General features: G+C 34.6%; 1 protein-coding gene across 4 annotated transcripts in view; it reads left to right on the top strand.

Annotated features, from left to right (window-relative positions):
• Window positions 1-21,099, top strand: part of DMXL1 (Dmx like 1) — a 126,863-nt gene that overhangs the window by 21,817 nt on the left and 83,947 nt on the right. For all 4 annotated transcript variants that reach the window (XM_055301783.1, XM_055301782.1, XM_055301784.1 and 1 more), the window contains 7 exons: window positions 407-485; window positions 4,959-5,091; window positions 9,271-9,337; window positions 10,577-10,755; window positions 14,839-15,028; window positions 16,839-17,007; window positions 20,489-20,701. In XM_055301783.1, the coding sequence (XP_055157758.1) occupies window positions 407-485; window positions 4,959-5,091; window positions 9,271-9,337; window positions 10,577-10,755; window positions 14,839-15,028; window positions 16,839-17,007; window positions 20,489-20,701 (1,030 nt within the window). The remainder of the gene's footprint in view (window positions 1-406; window positions 486-4,958; window positions 5,092-9,270; window positions 9,338-10,576; window positions 10,756-14,838; window positions 15,029-16,838; window positions 17,008-20,488; window positions 20,702-21,099) is intronic.

Below are 21,099 nucleotides of genomic sequence, written 5' to 3'. Positions count from 1 at the left end.
GAAACATTAAAAGAGAAGGAAGCCTCAGCACAGACAGACACATTTAAAATTAAGCCTTTGTAACTATAATAACAAAGGGTAGTCAGTGTAATTGTAAAAGCCTGAGATTAAGGAGAATGTTGTCCAAACTAGCATATACTTACTGGTTGTTTATGCTGAAGACAAACTTTTGGACTTCCAAGAATGGGTATTCATTCTCTCACTAATCTCTTCCATCACATATTTCTTATTATTCTCAACTCAATTGAACATTTTGTTCCCCATTAAAAATGACTGCATGGTCAGTTGTACCTCAAAAAAATTTTATATATTACTAAGAATAATAAGCATGAACATATATATCTGATAGAGAAAAGCTACCAATAATTGGGCTAAATGAGGTGTTTGATTTTTTTTTTAATTTTAGGAATTATATAGTCAATGGCAGAAAAGTGGCCAATTTTTTCTGGAATCAATAGCACACAACATAACTTGGGATCCTGCAGGTAAGAACTGGATTAGGTGAAATGAAGCATCACTTGCCTAGGCTGTTTCTTTTATTACTTTCCTATGTTTCAATTCTGCTTTGCTTGATATTGTGGGGAATAAAAAGTAAGGATAACATTATGTTCTTTTAGAACTTGTACTGAAATGAAGACAAATGCTCACTGTAATACCTGTTGTTTTGGGAAAGAGACTATAATTCTCTCTGGACAATCAAAATTTCATTGAAGAGGAGCTTTTTGACCAGCTCTTTTGTAGATTTTAACATTAAGAGTGGGGCTAGATGGGAGGAGAGAAAAAGAAGTGAATTCTGAGATAACGTGTGTCTGTGTGTGTATCATATACCTATTTCTGCATTAAAAAAAATCCCAAAGCCAGTTGTACTAATCTACCACAATACACAAAGGCACAGAGAAAGAAAATACAAGACACATTACATTCTCTTAGTGCTTAAGACTTCATTGGGGCTGGAGTGAATCTGGTGATAAGGAGATAGACCACAACATATATTATAGAAGGCCTTTAAAGCTATATTAAGGTATTTGAACTTGATTCTTTTTAATTATCCAGAAAAATGTTACAGTTTTTAAAAGTGGATCGTGACAAGCCAAGATTTATGGTTTTGTATGATTTTTCTGGTAGCAGGTTGGAAGAGGAGGATAAATATTTACAATTATTATAATTACCTTTGCACAGTATGCATTCATAGGAGTCTGAATGAGAAGTAAGAATTTAAGACCTTTAATGTAGTAGGTGCTTAATTAAGGTTGAATGACTTAACGAAAGCAGTGCAAAGATATGAAATGCATTTAGGTGATTGTGAGACAGTTGGATTGTAGATTTTTTTGTGAATATCTGTGATTACAAGAAGAAGATTGATATATAAGAGTTACAGATAGTGAAACATAGATTTTGTTTGTACATGTGGAATTTGACATGCTTGCAACATAGAACTGGAAGTCATCAGTTTAGATCAGATAGCTTGCATTTTAATATAGTAGATGAAATGACTGAGAAAAAATATTTAGAAAACAAAGTTCAGAATATTAGGAAATTATTTTAGAAGATAAAAGAGATTATCTTTTAGATACTTCTAAAAAAATCACAATGGTTTAAAATGTTCTTTCTTATGTGAGGATATAGACTTGATGCCTACTAGCTGGTAACCTACATGTATATTTTAGGCATACAAATGGAAAGAGGTCAGACCTGGGTTCAAATTTGGCTTTTAGCTTAGTATTGCAGTTTATGTATAACTCTACTATAGATAGACTTATGTTCCAGTTATTGCCTGTTTTTCCTGTGATTATTAATAGTGTTACCTTCTGCTCTCAGAAAAATTCCTATTTGGATGATACATTACTTTATTATAGCACAACATTCTATTGTAATTGTTTGTTTACATGGTTTAAATTTTTGATAAGACAAAGGCTGAGATTCTATTTTATTCAGTATTTTCTTTGAGGGGCCATTATATTAGGTTTTCAGTGTTTACATATTTTACTCTAAGTTTTATGATCATGAAGAAATTAACATATCAAAAATAGTTAACTCACTTGTAAATTAAAGACATATCTTTTTCACAAGGAAAGCTTTTAATGATCAGATGTGGCAGTGTATTTGAAAGTATTTGGTAAATGATAAGAGCCCTGTAAAAATAGTGTTAGCAAATAAACTAGCTACTTGAAATGTCATATTAGTAACTACAATAAAAACATTTAACATTAGAATTGAGTGATAATTCTTTAATAATAACATAATAGTCACTTGTAAATTTTGTACTATTTGTCTATCAGTACTAATGGTTTGGAGGATAATATTAATGTTAAATTCCTCAGTCATTTCAGAGTTGTATCAAAAGAGAACTTATCTTCTTAACTATGTGGTAGCAACTTGACAACAACTCATGACAATTATCTCTTTATTGTGATGAGTTAAAATTTACATTGAAGTTTATTATTTGTATTTTTATAAACAGAAAATTTGTAATCGTTTGGTTGAGAAATGGGTTATTGTAATAAATATTTTGAAACAATTACTATATTATTTTTCCAAGTGAACTTTATTTATAAACATATTTTAAATATTTTAAGTGAAGTATTAGTATTCTGGTTTTGATCGATACTTATTTAATTATATGCCAGGTATTGGGATATAAAGAAATTTTTTCAGATGATGCTACTAAATTGACTCTAGTGCCTTTGTGTTTTCTCCGGATCCACTATTGCATGTGGCTTAAATCGTAAGATTTTTCTCTTTAAGACTTTCTATGCTTTTTTTCTCTACTTTAATATTCATACCTCCGCCGTTTGTGTTCAAGTCAATATACTGTACCATACCTTAGCTATTTTTGTATCATTTCATAATTGGGATTAAGTACTTGGTATTCTATATTAATTTCTTAATCCTTCATGGTATACCTTAATTTCAGCTTCAGTTTATGTTTAAGAACATGTGTAAAAACTGAAATAAGGGATCCCTGGGTGGCGCAGCGGTTTGGCGCCTGCCTTTGGCCCAGGGCGCGATCCTGGAGACCGGGATCGAATCCCACATCGGGCTCCCGGTGCATGGAGCCTGCTTCTCCCTCTGCCTGTGTCTCTGCCTCTCTCTCTTTCTCTCTCTGTGACTATCATAAATAAATAAAAATTAAAAAAAAAAAATTAAAAAAAAGTTCTTTAAAAAAAAAAAAAAAACTGAAATAAATACAGAGGTGAGGTTGGCAATTGCCAGAGGCAGGAGTGAGGGGTGGATGAAATACGTGAAGAGAGGGTCAACAGGTACAAATTTCCAGTTATAAATAAGTCCTGGGCGTGTAGTATCCAGCATAGTGACCATACCATGGGTAACAATACTGAATTGTATATTTGAAAGTTGTTAAGAGAGTAGCTCTTAAAAGTTCTTACATCCCAAGAAAAAAATTATAACCAATGTGTGATGATGGATGTTAACTAGATTTACTATGCTGACCAGTTTACAGTATATGCAAATATTGGATCATTATGTTGTACACCTGAAATGAATAAATTGTTATATATGTTATATCTCAATTTTAAAAAGAAAACTTGTGTCTAACTATATGTACGTAGAATGTCTCATTGGTGCTTTCTAGGCTGTTTTTATTTGTTTATGAAATTTTCTATCTAGTTGCTGCAATTTATTGAGCTTCTGCTAAGTGCCTACCCTGTGCTAGATGGATTATACATATTATAACTAATCATTAGAACAACTCTACATATGTCTGATTTTACAAGTGAGAAGAAAATTGAGGCTCAAAGTTCGTCCAACTAGATCAAATTCACATGACTAATTAAGTGACTTATTTGAGATTTAGACACAGAGATTTCTGATCGATAGTCAGTGTTTTGTCCCAGACCCACTTTCCTTTTGAAATAAAGTAATCCTTCCAGAGCGACACAAATCTACAGTCCTTTTTTGCCAAAGTGAATGCCTTACTTATTTTCAACTTTTTGGCCACAGTTGTGTCCCTTCCTTTCTCTTTTTTGTCTGGACAATAGCCTTCTTCTCAATTATGCAAGTCATAAATTGGGATCTGTCCTTGAAACCTTTTGTATCTCCTGTTTTTTAGTTGGTGTTAAGCCTTGAAAATTCTGCTTTTGAAATGGCTTTCAAATCCTTCCTTCTTACTTCAGTATTTGATTCAGATCCTCATGATTTCCTTTGTTGTTTATTATAGTTAACCATGTTTCCCTGTGTTTTTGTTTTCCCTAATCTATCTCTAGTCTTGTTTTTTAAAAAGAATCTTTGCCTTTCTTTGTGTACTGGAGCCTTTGAAAGCATGATGAAACTTAAGGATTACCTCTCTAGAAAACTGTACATACTATACAGATAACTTTTGTATATTATCTTAGGAGGTCTCTTCAAGCCCATCTGTTGACATCCACCCATTCCAGTTCAGACTCCTGTTCTAAAATACAGATCCACTTATGTAACCCCCACACACTTAAAACTCCCACCTACCTAAAACAAGGTCCAAGTTCCATGTAAATTTTGAAAGTGCTTTGCAGTCTGACCCCAGAAATTTTTCCACCCTTATTTCTTTTTCCAAGTCTATTGTGTACCTTATCCATAACCATAAACCAGAGTATGAATCATTCTTGGGAATATATTTGAACTTGCATGACTTCATGTCTCTCTACAATATGTCTCTACGAGAACATGAAGTCGTCATGGAAAAGGACAGTGCTTCATTTGTCATTGTATCCTCCTCAATGGCTAGGACAGCGCCTGGTACAGAGAAGATGCCGTTAAATGTTTGTTAAATGAGAGATTGTATGATCTATTCTCTTTTTCTCTAGCTGCTTCAACAAAATTAAAACACAGCCTCCCCCAACAAATCTTTGATTTAACTTTTTTTAGAAGTTGTGCTATTTTTGTAGTATTATATGAAACTCTTGACCATGTGACTTAATTAAATACTTTTAAATAAATTGTTAATAATATATATCTATTTTTAGGTAATCGTCTTTTAACTGGTTCTAGCTGTTTGCAACTGTGGTACAATGCTAACTTGGAGAAACCATCTGAAGATGAAACTCCAGATAAAACAGACCTTAATTTGGGGGACTGGAGATGCATTTGGCATTGCAAGTAAGCAATTTATTAGGGGATTGAAGTGATAAACCTGTTCATGTGGGTTTTATTATAAATGCATTTTAGTTTGTGTAAAACTACACTAACATAAGTATTGATTTTTTATTCTGTGAAAGGTCTTTTATTATATACAGAGAATGCACTGTTTCCCATGTTCTACAGATCCAGTTTTTTTAATTGTTGAATAAAACACCTAGAAAGAAACATAAGAAATTTGTTAAGCCTATATGATTATCATTAAATAGAAACTTGCTAAGTTATACAAAAGGAGACATACATTTTCCATGCTTTTAACTGGAAGTTTTCCTATTGTGAAGAAGTGTCTTTTTCCAAAGTTACTTTATGTATTGAACATAATCCCTGTCAAAATTCCATTGGAATTTCTACTTTTGAGCATAGTTTTAAACTCTTAAAAGTTAAATATGAGAAAATCAGGGAAATTGAAAGAAATAAAAGAATGAAGATAACATACTAAAATGAGTTCTAAAGCTAGAGCTGGTCAAGTGGTTTGTTTTTGATGTAGGAACAGATTAGAGTCCAGGATTAGATGAAGTACCCAGGGAGATTCAATATGTAAGGTGTCATTTTATATCTTGAGGCAAACTTGATAGCTCTGTGGAGAAGAAAATGAAATTAGAGTCTGACCCCACAATAAGTGTCAGAAGAAGGAAACATTGAATTTCTATACAATGAAACGATGCTAAAGGAAAATACAGGTGAATTTTAATAATATAGAATTATAATGTCCATTATGGTAGCAACTAGTGACATCTCACTTTTGAGCACTTGAAATATGGCCAGTTTGAATTGAAATGTGCTCTAAGTATGAAATACACATTGGATTTCAAGAATTTAACACAAAGGAAAAAAATGTAAAATATCGTTAATTTTTTAATTGATTACATGTTGAAATAATATTTTTCATATATTAGCTTAAATAAAATAATATCACCTATTTCTTTTTACTTTTTAAAAATGCGGCTACTAGGAAATTTAGCATTTGATGTTTATGTTCTATCACAGTTGCATGAAAACTGCTGCTTTAGATTAGGGAGAGACTTTCTAGGTGTCCAGAACTAGAAATTGAAAGGAAAGGAAAGAAAAACCTCAATAGTTGCAACCATATCCTTAAAAAATTTCTGTAAAATAAGGAAACTGAAAAGTTGAAAGGAGAGATTTGCAGTTTGGAGTTAATGCCTTTTTTAAAAAGTGGTCTTAAAAATTAACTAGAAAAGAACAGATAATAGTAAACAAAAATGGACAATGAGGAGAAAAATTGTAAATGGTAGTACATGTGAATAATAGCAAATTAAGTAGGTGTTGATGGACCTCACTTAAAATCAAGAAATGCAAAATATCCAGAAAGAAGAGGATGGATAATAGCTATTACTAGTGAGTGTTTAGAGAACAGGTACTTTTATAATCTGTTAATAAGGAAGTGTGGTTGGTATTTTTCTGTAGAGCAATTTGGAAGTATGAATAAACAGGCTTAATTTTTTTTATTCCCTTGAGAGACTAACTCCAAATTTCAGTCATTCATACAGCAAATGTTTCAGGCAGTGGTAAAAGTGCTTGGAATATAGCAGGGACCAGATAGGGAGAGAGACTGTAAACCAGTAAACCAGTATGACAGAATGTTAAATGGCATTCTTCCTGAGTCAGTTTTATATGAAACAGTAATAAGAAATATATCAGATAGCAAAGTGAGAGTAAGGCATACCTCATATATATAAGGTTTCCAAAGGAGGTTTCAGAGCAGCTGGTTCCATGTATTTTGCACCCGTCAGCTGGATCATAGGTTATATAAAGTATTAACATATGGAAAGGGAATAGGATTTTGCAAAAAGTAAATTCTTTAGCAAGAGTTACCTTTGTTCTGGAGTCTTTCATGTAAGTTTAGCAGAGTGGGGGAGCAGCAGTGTTATATTGCCTTCACTGCAGGGCTTCTGTGGGTTGAACTGGTTATTTGAAATGTGTTTGGTGCCTTTGGGAGAGGGGAAGAATCTTAAGTTAAATCAAGATCAGAATCTACAGTAGTAACTTGGGCTAGACATACTCTTTATTTGAGATGGTTGTTAAGTAGAAAAGCCATGGGACTCAGGTTTCTATTTAAGAGCAGCTGATGATTATACTAACTGGAACACATTTTAATTTTGAGTTTGATCACATTCATTTTGTGATGTGTTTAAAATACTTTTTATACATATTAGATCAAGATAGAGAAAAGTAAGTAGGGTAAGAGGAAGAAGAATGGAGGTGACTTTTGGGTGTAGATCTGAAGGAAGCGAGGGAGCATATCTCTTGGAGAAGCCTGTTGTAAGCAGAGGGAACCATCAAGTGCAGACTCTCTGGTAAGGGTGTGTTTAGCTTGTGGCAGGAGCAAAGCGAATAAGATCAGGGGTCTGCTCGGAGGTTATTGTGAAGCTTCTGCCTTTTGTTCTGAGTTGGGAAAATCTTGAGGACTTTGATTGAGCCAAGGGAGCATTGAGGACTGATTTTCTCTTTAAAAGGACTGCCTTTGCTGCCATTTTGAGAAGACCTGGAGCCAAAGGTCACAATCGTGGACAGGATTGCAATGGGGATCAGGCACCTTTAATTACTTGTTTTAAGAGTATTTTTAGAATTAACCAGATGCATAAAAGTGCATATACAAGGATATTCATTGCACCACTTTTTTTGTAGCAGTAAAAATGAGAAAACAGCAATGAATAAAGAAATTATTTTAAAGCATTGTGTATATCTGTAATGCAATAGCATAGCCAGTAAAATGATGCAGATCTATACACACTGATATGAAAACATGTTCGTTACATACATTAAAATAAGTATTACAAAGCAAATTGTATATATGACCTCACTTTCCATTTCCTCCTCCCCTATATCCTACCACAGAAAGTAGACAGAGTGGAGAGATGGGTCTGGAAGGCAGTGTGTTAAAATATAGGCAGTGGTTTTGCCTGGGAATGGGTGTTGTGATATTGGTCAAACTAGATGATTTCATTTTCTTCTTTTCATACATATGTTTCCATACTTTCTATTACATATTTATTACTTTTAAAATCCAGAAGAAAAGTTATTTTTTATTAGTTTCAGAAGTAGAATTTAGTGATTCATCAGTTGCAAGTAACATGCAGTACTCATTTACATCAAGTGCCCTCCTTAGTGTCCATCATCCAGCTACCTCATCCCCCAAACCCTCTCCCCTCCAGCAACCCTCAGTTTGTTTCCTAGAAGTTATTTTTAATTTGGAATGAACTGTGACAGAATTCCTTTTTGGCCTCCTTTACAAATAAATTTAAGACAGTCTATCCAAGCATGAAATTGGGTGAAGAAAAGACAAACAGTGGTAGAGAGGGTTGTCTTGAGATCAGCATATACAGGTAGCCAGAAGGGAAGGCAATGAAGGAACAAGAGCAAAGTTCCTTAAAGAAGAAAAAGGTGTATACCAAGCGTATAGATGAAGCTGGCAGGCTGACTCCATCATGCTTGCAAGTCCCCCCAGTAACCCACACATAATCTTTAGGTAAATGCTACCTTAAGAGAGAATTAATTTCAAATTTTTAATTTATTGTCCATGAAAATGTATGTAGGGGCACCTGGGTGGCTCAGTTGGTTAAGTGTGTGCCTTCAGCTCATGTCCTGATCCCAGGGTCTTGGGGTGGAGTCCTGCATCTGACTCCCTGCTCCGTGGGGGGCCTGCTTTTCCCTTTCCCTCTCCCTCTGCCTGCTTCTCACCCTGCTTGTGCATGCGCGCGCGCGCGCTCTCTCTCTCTCTCTCTCTCTGTTAAATAAATAAATAAAATCTTAAGAAAATATGTTAGAATATAGGTACCTAATGGCTTTGGAAATTAGATTTCCAAACTTGAAAATGATATCTCTTTCTCATATTCTAAGGCAATGAGAACTATGATTCTTTTGTCCTGAGCTTTAAAGAGTGATAATATCAGTCATTCCTTGCATGATTCTTATGTGTAGGTGTTTTCACATAAAAATAATTTTTATATTTATTTTAAAATTTATACTTTTTATTTTATATTTATGAAGTATACTTAAAGTTGAGATTGAAACTTGTATTATCACAAATCTTTCATTGTTTGAAGCAAGTTGCTAAGTTGCAGAAGTAATATTGAATTCTGATTTTCCTTAAAAATTGTTTCTTACCTTTTTGATTTACAGAACTGCTTCCCAAATTCATTTAATGAAATTTTCACCAGATGGAGAATTTTTTGCCACTGCTGGGAAGGTAATTTGTGAAAATGCTGTTGCTGTTGATTTATTTTGAAACATCAAAAACATTAACTGGCTTCATCCTTTTATTTACATCAAAAATATTTTCTATTAAAAATGTTAAATAGCAGAAACTGGCTAAATATTACTGTGTTAAAAGGCAATGTGATATCATTGAAACATAGACTTAAAGATATATCTGGATATAAATCTGCCATTTACCAACTTTGATTTTGGTCAAGTGGTTAATCTTTTTGAGCAAATATAATAATTTATAGACTTTCTAGGAGGACATTTCTAATTGTTTTCATGTTTTTACCTGCTGATGTCAGAAGAGTATATTTCCTTGAAATTATTTGTAATCATTGGTTCACCAAATAGTTCATGTACACTAATTGTGTGAGGTTAATTGTTCTCATGGATCATAGCTTTCGGTAGACTGAAGATACGAGGTATCCTAAATCCTTAGTGAACTTTTTGTTAGGAGAGAAGTGAGGCTATTGATTCTGATTAACCTTAAGCATGGGAATGCAATGATAGCTTAAAAGCAGAACCTGGTATGTTCTAGTCCACTTCTTTTTCCCTTACTCCTCAAATTAAGAACTGCAGTTTTAATTGTATTTAGAATATTTTATATAGTAGTAGGTATTTTTCTTTAAAGATTTTATTTATTTATTAATGAGAGACTTAGAGAAGCAGGCTCCATGCAGGGAACCTGATGCGGGACTCAATCCCAGACTCCAGGATCATGCCCTGGGCTGAAGGCAGGCGCTAAACCGCTGAGCCACCCAGGGATCCCCCTATAGTAGTAGGTATTAACTCATTAATCTCATCTTCAACATTTTCTTTGAACATTGATATGATATCTCATTAAAACTTTTGTTTTCAAAAATCAGCAGACTTCACAAGCCTGCTGGTGGTAATGCTTTCTTGTTTGAAATTTGGCTAGGTGGGAAAGTGAACCCTTCATCTATCATTCTTCCTCAGTGACTCCATTTTAGCATACTATGTGGTAATTATCATTTTCCTTGGTCTAGTCCTTGCAAAATATATATTCACACACCCTAATTCTCAAAGCACAATTATGGAATGCTGATAGAAAAGTATCAGAATTAGATTTTTTCCTCTGTCCTTTGTGCCCCACCATTCCTCCTATCCCTAAATTTCTTTGGGGAGAAAATTCTTATCTTTGCTGTTTATCTGAATCTTTAATTTAATTCTGATGTGGCTGTTTTTCTATTTTTCTTTTCATTAGGATGACTGTCTTTTAAAGGTATGGTATAATGTAGAAAACTGGCGGACAGCTGTTACCTCTCCGGATAAAAGTTCAGAAAAACAATCCCAAGGAGAAGTGGATTTTTCCTTTGTATATCTGGCCCATCCTCGAGCTGTAAATGGATTTTCCTGGCGTAAAACAAGCAAATATATGCCTAGGTCAGCGATTTAGTTATTTTGTCTGTGTATTAAGAGAACATCATTGTGACATTGACTGTTCTTCTCACCTTAAGAATCTATAGCTATAGGAAGATTAAATAATATTAGATAGCCCTTGACCTGCAGATGTCTGGCATTGGGTCAGCTGTGATTGACGTTTCAGAGGAGACACTTTCACTCAAGTGAAAGGATATTTTACTTCCATCTTAGATGTTTTTAAGTGACAGTTGTACATCTTTCCTTCTCTGTGTTAGGTGTCCAGGTTTTTTATCTCTAGTCATTCTGCATATTGCCATTTGTGTGGAATTTTTCATATTTCACTCCTTAATCTGGTACCTTCTCTGTGAATCTCCTCTGGTTTCCTTTTCGTTTTTAAACTGCTTTATTGAGAGTGTATACCATGAGGCCTCAAACCTGTCGACATTTCCTTTCTTTCCTGTGATAGACCTGATATCCCATTGAATTTTTGCCTATAGTTAGTAAGGTACAGAGACCTATTTCTTCAGCATGGGTAGAAATCACTTTTTGTTCATGGCCATTTTCAGTTTGGCCATATCATGGAGCAGTATAGTTTTTCCCTTAACCTGTTATCACTGATCTTTGGTAGGATACCTGAATTGTTTGTTGACTTTAGTTTTGTTCTTTTGAGCCAGCAGAGTATATGCAAATTTTTTTAAAAATGTATATTACAACTGATTTTTAAAGAGTAGTTTAAGGTTCACAGCAAAATTGAGGGCAAGGTAGAGAGATTTTCCATATATCCCTTGCACTAACACATGCATAGTCTCCCCCAGAGTGGTATATTTGTTACTATTGATGAATCTGTGTCAACACATTATCACCTAAAGTCCATATTTTAGATTATGGTTCACTCTTGATGTTGTTTGTGCACTATATGGTTTAGACAAATGTAGAAAGATGTTTTTCTATCATTGTTATACCTGATTTTTTTTAGCTTTTTTAGTACAGTAGGTACTATTCTTCCTACTCCAGCCTTCCAGTCTAATAAAGCATAGAAGCAGGACAGTAATGGTTCTGTTGTTAGGAGGATGTGCTGGAGTCTTTGGGTTAGGGGAGAGTGGTGCGGACAATCTGTTAGCAAAAGCCTGCTTCACTTTGAGAACTATTGCTCCAGTCCCCCAGAGACCATGGCCCACATATATAAAAAATCTATTTAGAATATAATGAGCCATGGCATATGTTAATTCTCCTTTTAAAAGTTATAAATGACCCCAATAAAAGTAATTGTCACTGGAAACGGTGAAGATTACATCATTTCAGAAGTTGATTTCTTCTGATATATCCCAAGTGTTTTCGTTGGCACATGGTTAGACCACAAGAATACTAAAAAAGAGATTTATGAATTATTGTATCTTTTGAGAGAGGACAGTCACATCTGTTCCTGACCTAGTTCACTCAGTGTTATTACAAGTGACCACAGTAGAGCAGAGGCAGGTGCCTTACACTGGGCCATTAACAAATGCCTGATAACACCGGTGAGACATACCAATTTTTGTTTCTGCTTGTGTTCATTTTATCTTTGCCAACTAAATTCTGCAGTATAAGGAACAGTGGTATAGAACTAGAATTTTCTGTGATATCTTTTATTTTTTATTTTATTTTATTTTATTTTATTTTAATATTTATCTATTCATGAGAGACAGAGAGAGGAAGAGACACAGGTAGAGAGAGAGAAGCAGGCTCCCTGTGGGGATCCTGATGTGGAACTCAATCCCAGGACCCTGGGATCGTGACCTGAGCCAAAGGTTCACGACCACTGAACCACCCAGGCATCCCTGTTATGGTATCTTTTAGAGGTCTCAAGAATTTTCGTCTTAGTGCATGTCATTTAAGAACTAGCTAATCTCCTGGAGCTCTTCTAGGTTTCACTTTTGCTTTACCAGCTGCAGGTATATGGTGGGAAGGCTGACCCTTTCTCATGATAATGACAGAGATTACATCAAAATAAAAACTATTGCTCTTTCTGATATGGCATCTTCACTGGGCCATACAGGTGCTTTGTTTTTCACATAAAATTAAACTATTAGCCAAATGGTAATACTTTATGCAAGGGTACTGCTGGCTCAAGAGAGAAGAATGCATGTTTGTAATGAGCATATACTTCTTCACTAATTAAACACTGATGAATGTAGGATAAGTGGGGAGTTTTGTTATACCCTCCTTAAAACATCCGAAAAGTTTGCTGTAAAAGCTAGTTTTAAAACTGTCTTAGCGTGTTATATCAAAGTAGAACGGGTGTTGCAGACACTTACCCATCACGTGGTTGTCTTTCATAGGGTTATACTTTTTTTTGAGGGAGGGAGCAGTTATACCTAAATAGGATATGCCATTGAAGAGAAAATAGGGTACCCTGATAACAAGTGGGGCAGGGAGGTATTGCCAGAGAAATGCCTCAGACAGAGCAGGGTATTCCTTCCATCCTCTCCTTATATTACCTGCCAGCAATTTGTGCTGATTGTCTGTAAGGCCTACTATCCTGAAGAGAGTCACCTGGAGCCACCCATGCTCCCAGATCAAAGCCCTCTCCAGGCTTCTGAGCTGTGCATCTTTCTTGCTTGTTTTTTTTTTTTTTTTTTTTTTTTTTTTTTGCTTTTGCCTAAGTTCTTATGCCTCTTCTGATTGCTCTCTCTTCAGTCCCTTAGTCTACTGCCTTCTGCTCTTCCTTCATAAGTCTGCCCATTATGCCGGTTCCAGGATGGACACTGTGAACCTTTAGCTTTCCGTATTGCCTTTTGATGTATTTTCTTCTGTTTTCTGATGGCCTACCTTTAATCTCATTGTCACTGCCCGTGTCTGTGTGAATGTGCTAGAGAGACACAGAGAAAAGGAAGGAGGTAGGAAGTCAGAAGGGGACAGAAAAAATGAAGAAGTAGGGAGAGACATAAGGGTGGGGAAAGGAGGGAGAAACAGGATTTAGAAAGGAAAGAAGGAGGGACCCTAGCAATTGGGGAGAGTTGGAAAGGGAGGGTGGTGTGGAGAGGCTGAGAAGCAGAGAGTGCCTTAGGGGTGAGGGCAGAGGGAAGGAGGCTCAGAGAGTGGATGGAAAGGGGAAAGGCATGGGAGTAGGCAGAGGAGAGGGGAGGGAGGTGAGAGAACAGAGAGGGGGGGAGCTGAAGGGGAGAGCAACCCATGCAAAATGTGCTGGTTTCCTTTTTCTTCCCCTTTGTGAGAGTTCTTTTTTTTAAACGAGCAGATACGTTTAACAAAGTGACTACTGCAGAATATTTTGATTTCCTTTTTACTTTTCTTTGACTTGCTGAGGTACTTGGTAGAAGCCTTGTCCTGATTGTTCTTTTGTAATCTTATATGTTTGAATATGTGTCTACTACAGGATATTGTGACTTCTTTTTCTTTCTTTCCTTTTTTTTTTTTTTTGATGAGTTACCCAATAAAAGGTAGTCTTTGATGATGAGGATTCAACCTTTGAGCTCCTCACACTTATGGGTTTATTAATTTGTATAAAATTGGTTTTGCTTTTATTTTGTGACTGGAAAGACAGTGAATTCACTGAAAGTCGAGAGTAAGGAAGGAAGTTGCTGGTAATTTTATCATGTTTTTTTTCTATTTATGTTCTCACTGCTTTTTGCAGATGTTAATTAAACAGAGAAAAAATGTACTAAATAAATAGTGTAGCTTATTACTGACAAGTGTACCTGTAGCTTTACAGAACATCAACATGAAGCATTATGAAAGAATTCAAATGGTAACCATCCACTGAATAAAACAGAAATTTTAAAAGAAGATGTAGGTTTTTTCCTTATTGAGGATTATGGTATTATCTCAGTCTTTGCTCTTTGGCTATAAGAAGAATCTTAGATTCTTAAAACAAGAATCACCAAATTCTAGGTAGAAAAGAAATGGGGTAGCAAATATTTGCTGTGATGAAATCAAATACGCACTCAATTTTCATGGTTTTGACTAATGCATTATATAAATGTATATTGACATTTTCTTCATTGGTACCTTTGTTGTGTGCATTTAAATAATTACAGAAACACTGTGTAGAATGCTATAGTATGTGAAATTTAGATTTTTGTCTATAAAATCTTTTTTATTCCTCAGGGCTTCTGTATGTAATGTACTGTTGACTTGCTGCAAAGATAATGTATGTCGCCTTTGGGTAGAGACATTTTTACCAAATGATTGTTTGCTATATGGAGGTGACTGCAGCCATTGGGCCGAACCAATTAATTTAACAAATAACTTCAAAAGAAATGCTTCCAGTAAAGAACGAGTTCAGAATGCTTTAGATGTAAGTGGTTTTGTTAGATGTTATTTCCTACAAGTTTTAAAACCTTTTGTACATTGCCTTTTTTTGTAACATTCATCTTAATTAATATTTAAGTCATATGGGTAGTTATGAAAAAAATACATATATTAGGAAAATAGTTCTCAGAAAACTTTCTATTTTATTTGGTTCTAAAGTATTTAAGAAAGAAAAAGTGTTTAAGAAACTACTTATAATTATGAAGTTAATCTTAGGTTAACTGATGATAAAAACAGATTACATTTAGCTTAGCTAAAATAACAAATGAAAATCTGAGAATGCAAGGATTTGACTATAAAAATAATTGATATTTTTTGTTTAGAGGTTGAAGGGATTTGTCCTGTCATAATTACAGGAATGATTAGAACAGTTTATTAGATTCTGTTCTACATTTGTTATCTTTAGAACCTCCTGGAACTTGAAGTCTTTTGTTTTGTTTTGTTTTGTTTTCTGTTTTTGGCAGGGGCGGGGGTGGGGTGGGGAGGGTTGGAGAAAGCAAGAGAGCATGGTTGGGCAGGGTACAGAGGGAAGGGGAGAGAGAGAATCCCAAGCAAGCTCCACATCCAGCATGGAGCCCAACATGGGGCTCTATCTCATGACCTGAGATCATGACCTGAGCTGAAATCAAGAGTCTGTTGGTCAACCGACTGAGCCACTCAGGTGCCCCTTGAAGCATTTATTTTACCGATTAGTGTGGAAAGTAAAAGTAAATTTTTAATGTTTAGATTAACTGAACATAGACTAGTAATACAGATCCTTACTTTCTTGTTATTGAAAACAGAAAGTGATCTAAAAGTGATTTGTCTTTGAATGCTTTGTATGATTATAGAACAACTATTTGTCAAATTTGGAGAGTATTCTCAGGCTCAGAATATAATTAAGTATATATTGCCTGGAAACTTAACAACGATAGAATGATTATGTGTAATAATAGCTGAAAGAGGTTCTTGATTAGGAATGAAGACTCTTGTTCTATGTTTTAGTGACCTTGCATTCTGTAGAAATTATTTTATCATATGAAAGATGAGGATAACAAATATCCGCACTCTGTCTTATGGACCAAATGAAGTGATCTTTGTAAAAAAAAACTTTGCAAATTAGCTATGATATTTGAAATATCCTAGTGTATACCGACAATATTGTTTAATGCTTTATGGTCATAGGGGGTAAACTCTGGATATAAAGGGAACAATATACATAGAGACATCCTTATCCACAGACACATTGCTGTATACTTAAGTATGTAAAATTAATTAATTATCAGAAAATAAACCAAATAAAAATTGCAAAGTGTTGTGTGATGGTTAAAAGAAGTTAAAATAATTTAGTTCTAAGCTTATTTTTCAGATTTCAAATTTGCTGCACAAAAGAACTGAAAGATGTATGTACACATAAACTCATTTGAAATAGGGTATAGATGAAATAAGAGAAAGGCAAATATATGCTTTCGCAAGTATGTGGAATTTAAGAAACAAAAGAAATGGACAAAGACAAAAAATAACATGGTTACCAGAGGGGAGGTGTGTGGGAGGATGGGTAAAATAGGTGTAAGAGGTTAAGAGTATACTCATCATGCTGAGGACTGGGTAATGTCTAAAATTGTTGAATCTCACTATATTGTACACCTCATACTAATATAATGCTGTTGATTATATTGGAATTAAAAATTAATTAAAATAGACAAATGAAAGAACGATGTCTAGCAATCAGTTGTGTAACATGTATACACACACACACACATATATAAATGCTTATGATATTATAGCCATTATTTACTTTGTTTTTATTCATACAGGTAAATCTGAGACATTTTCGCAGAGGTCGGAGGAGATCACTTGCTCTTGTAGCACATACTGGATACCTGCCACACCAGCAGGACCCTCATCATGTCCACAGAAATGCTCCACTGCATGCCAATGCACTCTGCCACTTTCATATTGCAGCCAGCATCAACCCAGCCACAGGTAAATAGAACACTGTTCAAAAACTGCTCTTGATTAAATTAATTTTACGGCAAGTATGTTTTCCTTCTAGTTTTGAATAAGTAAAAAATTGAAGGTGACTTGCTTATCTAACTTTTCATTATAGCCAGCTCACTAATTATACAAACATAGGTTTTTGTTTACTTGTTTGCTTTTTAAAGCTATGATTTGGTTTGTGATTAAGATCTTATTCAGTCATTGTGATTCTTAATTAGTTTATTCAAAAGTTGAGATTGGAGTCAATACTTAACAGGTTAACATCACAGAATAGTATTTTTTTTTTTTTTTACAGAATAGTATTTTATAACTATAGTATAGTTGTTAAAACCATGTGTCTAGTGCTTGATCTTAGGAGAACTTCTAGAAATAGGGCAGAAATATGTAGAAGTTATAACTGGAAGAATTAAGAAACGTATTTCAGTAGTCAAATATGAGACCACATTTGTCAATATTCACATAAAGTGAATATTGCCCACTCTAGTTTTTCCCCCCATAGATAACCACTATTGAGTTTTTGTATATTTGGAGATACTCTTATGCATAAAATAAACATAATCTGGGCAGCCCTGGTGGCTCAGCGGTTTAACGCCACCTTCAACCCAGGGTGTGATCCTGGAGACCTGGGATTGAGTCCCACGTCAGGCTTCCTGCATGGAGCCTGCTTCTCCCTCAGCCTGTGTCTCTGCCTCTCTGTGTGTGTGTGTCTCTCATGAATAAATAAAATCTTTAAAAAACAAAAAAAGCATGATCTATTTTCATGTCATATGACATGAAAACAGGTTTGTAGTACTGGATTTGTAGTATTATTATATTCTCAGGGAAACATAGCAATAAAAGTGGTTCATTAGTTACCAGAATCAAAGTGAGAAATATTCTGGTAAGTTAAGGATAGAGATACTTCCGGTAGGAATGAAGAGTGTTGGCTGATATTTTTAGCTTTTATTTGATTAACAACAGTCCCAACTCTAAAAGAATCCATGATCCAAGAAAATAAAAGGGGATGATATTGCACTATTTTTATTAAAACATTCTATGAGCTTGGGAAATACCATTACCTTTATCAAAAAACATATACTGGCAGTTAACACCCAGAGGTAGCTCTGAGACTACTGGATTAGTTGTGAAAGTCTCTTCTGAAGGAAGGACAGCCTTTTTGAAAATAAAGAAAGCTTGGATTCTTACCTTTAATGGAAAAGGCTGAGAGGTTACAGAAAAATAAACCCTAAATTTCAAAGTAGTATGTACTTGATGACCTTCCTTTTTTTTTTTTTTGATGACCTTCCAATAAAGAAAACTCTAAAATTTTTCTTTAGATAAGTCCTTAAGGAAAATTCATATATGTAGAACAAATCAAAGCAAAATAATACTAGCAGCTAGACTAGACACTATGGAGATCTCCTTTCCCTAAGTTAGACCATTTGGAATGACCTTTCTTGGTGGTGTGTTTCTTATTCAAGGCTAAATTCTCAGATCTTCACTTAATTGCCCATCAATAGAAATAGATATAAGAGAGGAGCTCATGAGAACACTTCTTTTCATTCTAGTTCTTATATCCTTTCCCTGAAGATCTCTCATAAAAAAAAATGGCTTTAATGAAATTCTTTGAGGTCCAGAGATAGAAGAAATGTAAAGTTCCTTTAACCAAGAATGCTGCTGCTAAAAGCCTACATTAGCCTCTCCTTGCATATTTAACAGCTAGGTCTGTGGTCTCCTAGGGGCTACCTTTTGTGTTGATCTCTTTTGCTGATCTCTTTTGTGTTGATTGTAACTCGAAAATTAGAAAATCATACTTAATAGGATTCTTGAGGGCACTGTCTGATTCCCTGGAACTAATGTATATCCATAATAGGGTGGCTGTACAGTCCCTCAAAACTTTTACTAAAAAGTCTGTGCCATATAGCAACTAGAAATAGTGGTAGGAGCTGAAGGTATAATAGTGTTGGAAACTTGCTCTCCTGAAATGTTGCATTAAGCAGGGGATAGATAAATACTAATCGAATAACTATAGTAATGAGTATACATTTATAAACAGCTCTTGGATTGGATTGAATATATCTATCAACTCTTGCCCCCATAGAAGGGATAGGAGGAAGGTTCTTTCCTTTATCATTCATCCCCTATAATTCTGTTTTCATTGGTGACTAATAATTGATACATTGTTCAAACAGTTAATTAAATTACTTTTCTTCTCCTTTAAAAAAATCAATAAATTTGTTCTGTGAAATAATTTACCTTCCCTGAATCCCTTCTAGCCTTTACTGTTCAGCAGATACCAGCATGATCTAGATTTAGATTTGATTTAAGATGATAGACAAACTTTTCTTCACCTTTCTATTAGGGATTTTCATTTGCCACAATTTACTCTGAATTTGTCTTCAGTATACTTAATTTAGCAACTAGATGAAAAGTAATACCAAGAAAGAATTTTTTTTAGCTTGTATTTGTCTTGAATGCCTTCCTTGAGTGTAAGATGGGAATCTTAGTTTCTACTTTCCAACTTGAATCTTGGTGCTAATAAATCGGCATTATCTATCTAGCTTAGAGTTAGATAGGTAGCTCATTTTGTAAGTTAAGTTAAAAAGTTGTTAAAATTGGATAAATCACTTATTCCTTTGACATATTGATGACATTTTTTTGGAGACATTTTTTTTTAAGATTTTATTTATTTATTCATGAGAGACACAAAGAGAGAGAGAGAGGCAGAGACACAGGCAGAGGGAGAAACAGGCTCCACATAGGAAGCCCGATGTGGGACTTGATCTAGGGACTCCAGGACTACGCCCTGGGCCGAAGGCAGGTGCTAAACTGCTGAGCCACCCAGGGATCCCCTCTTGGAGACATTTTTAAGGAAACTTTCCTCTTAACATGTCTACAAATTATAGATTTTCTTAATGAGAATTTTTTTGAACTAAAGAAAATATCTGTATGTATACATAAATAAACTATGTTCTATGACCGAGAATATATAATTGTTTTCCTTAATAATAGTTATGTTAAATTTACCACTTTTTTTAAATTAATTAATTAATTTATTTATTTATGATAGTCACACAGAGAGAGAGAGAGAGGCAGAGACATAGGCAGAGGGAGAAGCAGGCTCTATGCACCGGGAGCCCGATGTGGGATTCGATCCGGGGTCTCCAGGATCACGCCCTGGGCCAAAGGCAGGCGCTAAACCGCTGCGCCACCCAGGGATCCCAAATTTATCACTTTTAAAGCTGTTATCATTAATAATAATCTTGGCAAACATGTTGGGAGTCTTATTTTATTTATTTATTTATTTATTTATTTATTTATTTATTTATTTATTTATTTATTTATTTTGGAGGGAGTCTTATTTAAAATCTAGTACAGAGGTTTAAGAATAAATTTAACAGTAGTAAAAATATGAGATGTGAATGTTTTGTATGTTAGAATGATAGAAATATTAATTGTGTGTGTGTTTTGTTGTTGTTCCTTATAGACATTCCACTTCTTCCTTCTATCACATCTCTAAGTCTAAGTGAAAATAATGAGAAGAGTGGGCCTTTTGTGGTACATTGGCTGAACAATAAAGAATTGCATTTTACTTTGTCCATGGAAGTCTTTTTACAGCAACTTAGAAAAAGTTTTGAACAACCATCTTCTGAGGCCAGTGTAGAAGACTCTAATCAGGCAGATGTAAAATCTGATGAAGGTAAAGCTTTAAGAAGGATGAAAAATGTTAAGTTTTATTGAAAATAGCCAAGATTTTTATATTAGAGTAACACTAGCTATCATCAGAAATGTAAATTTGCAGTGGCTTAATACAACTTCGGACTAGCTCATTTAATTTAATAATCCAGTGTTGGTATTCCTGTTCCAGGTGACCTTCTTTTACTGGATGATACAGACTCAGGATTCTCTATACTTATCTTCTGTCAGCCCCTAGGCCTTACTACTTAAAGGACTATTTGTGGCCTAGTAACATTGACACTATCTGTGAGCTTGTTAAAAATTAATTACCTATATATGGAAGGAAATCTGGAAATTTGATACTGTAAATGTATTCCTTTAAAATAGTTTCCTTAAGATGTCATATCAGTTGTAAGTGCT

The sequence above is a fragment of the Nyctereutes procyonoides genome, unplaced genomic scaffold (assembly GCF_905146905.1).
Source record: "Nyctereutes procyonoides isolate TBG_1078 unplaced genomic scaffold, NYPRO_anot_genome, whole genome shotgun sequence".
Taxonomy (NCBI): Eukaryota; Metazoa; Chordata; class Mammalia; order Carnivora; family Canidae; genus Nyctereutes; species Nyctereutes procyonoides.
Note: the sequence above shows the minus strand (reverse complement) of the source record. Positions and strands in the feature narration are given on the sequence as shown.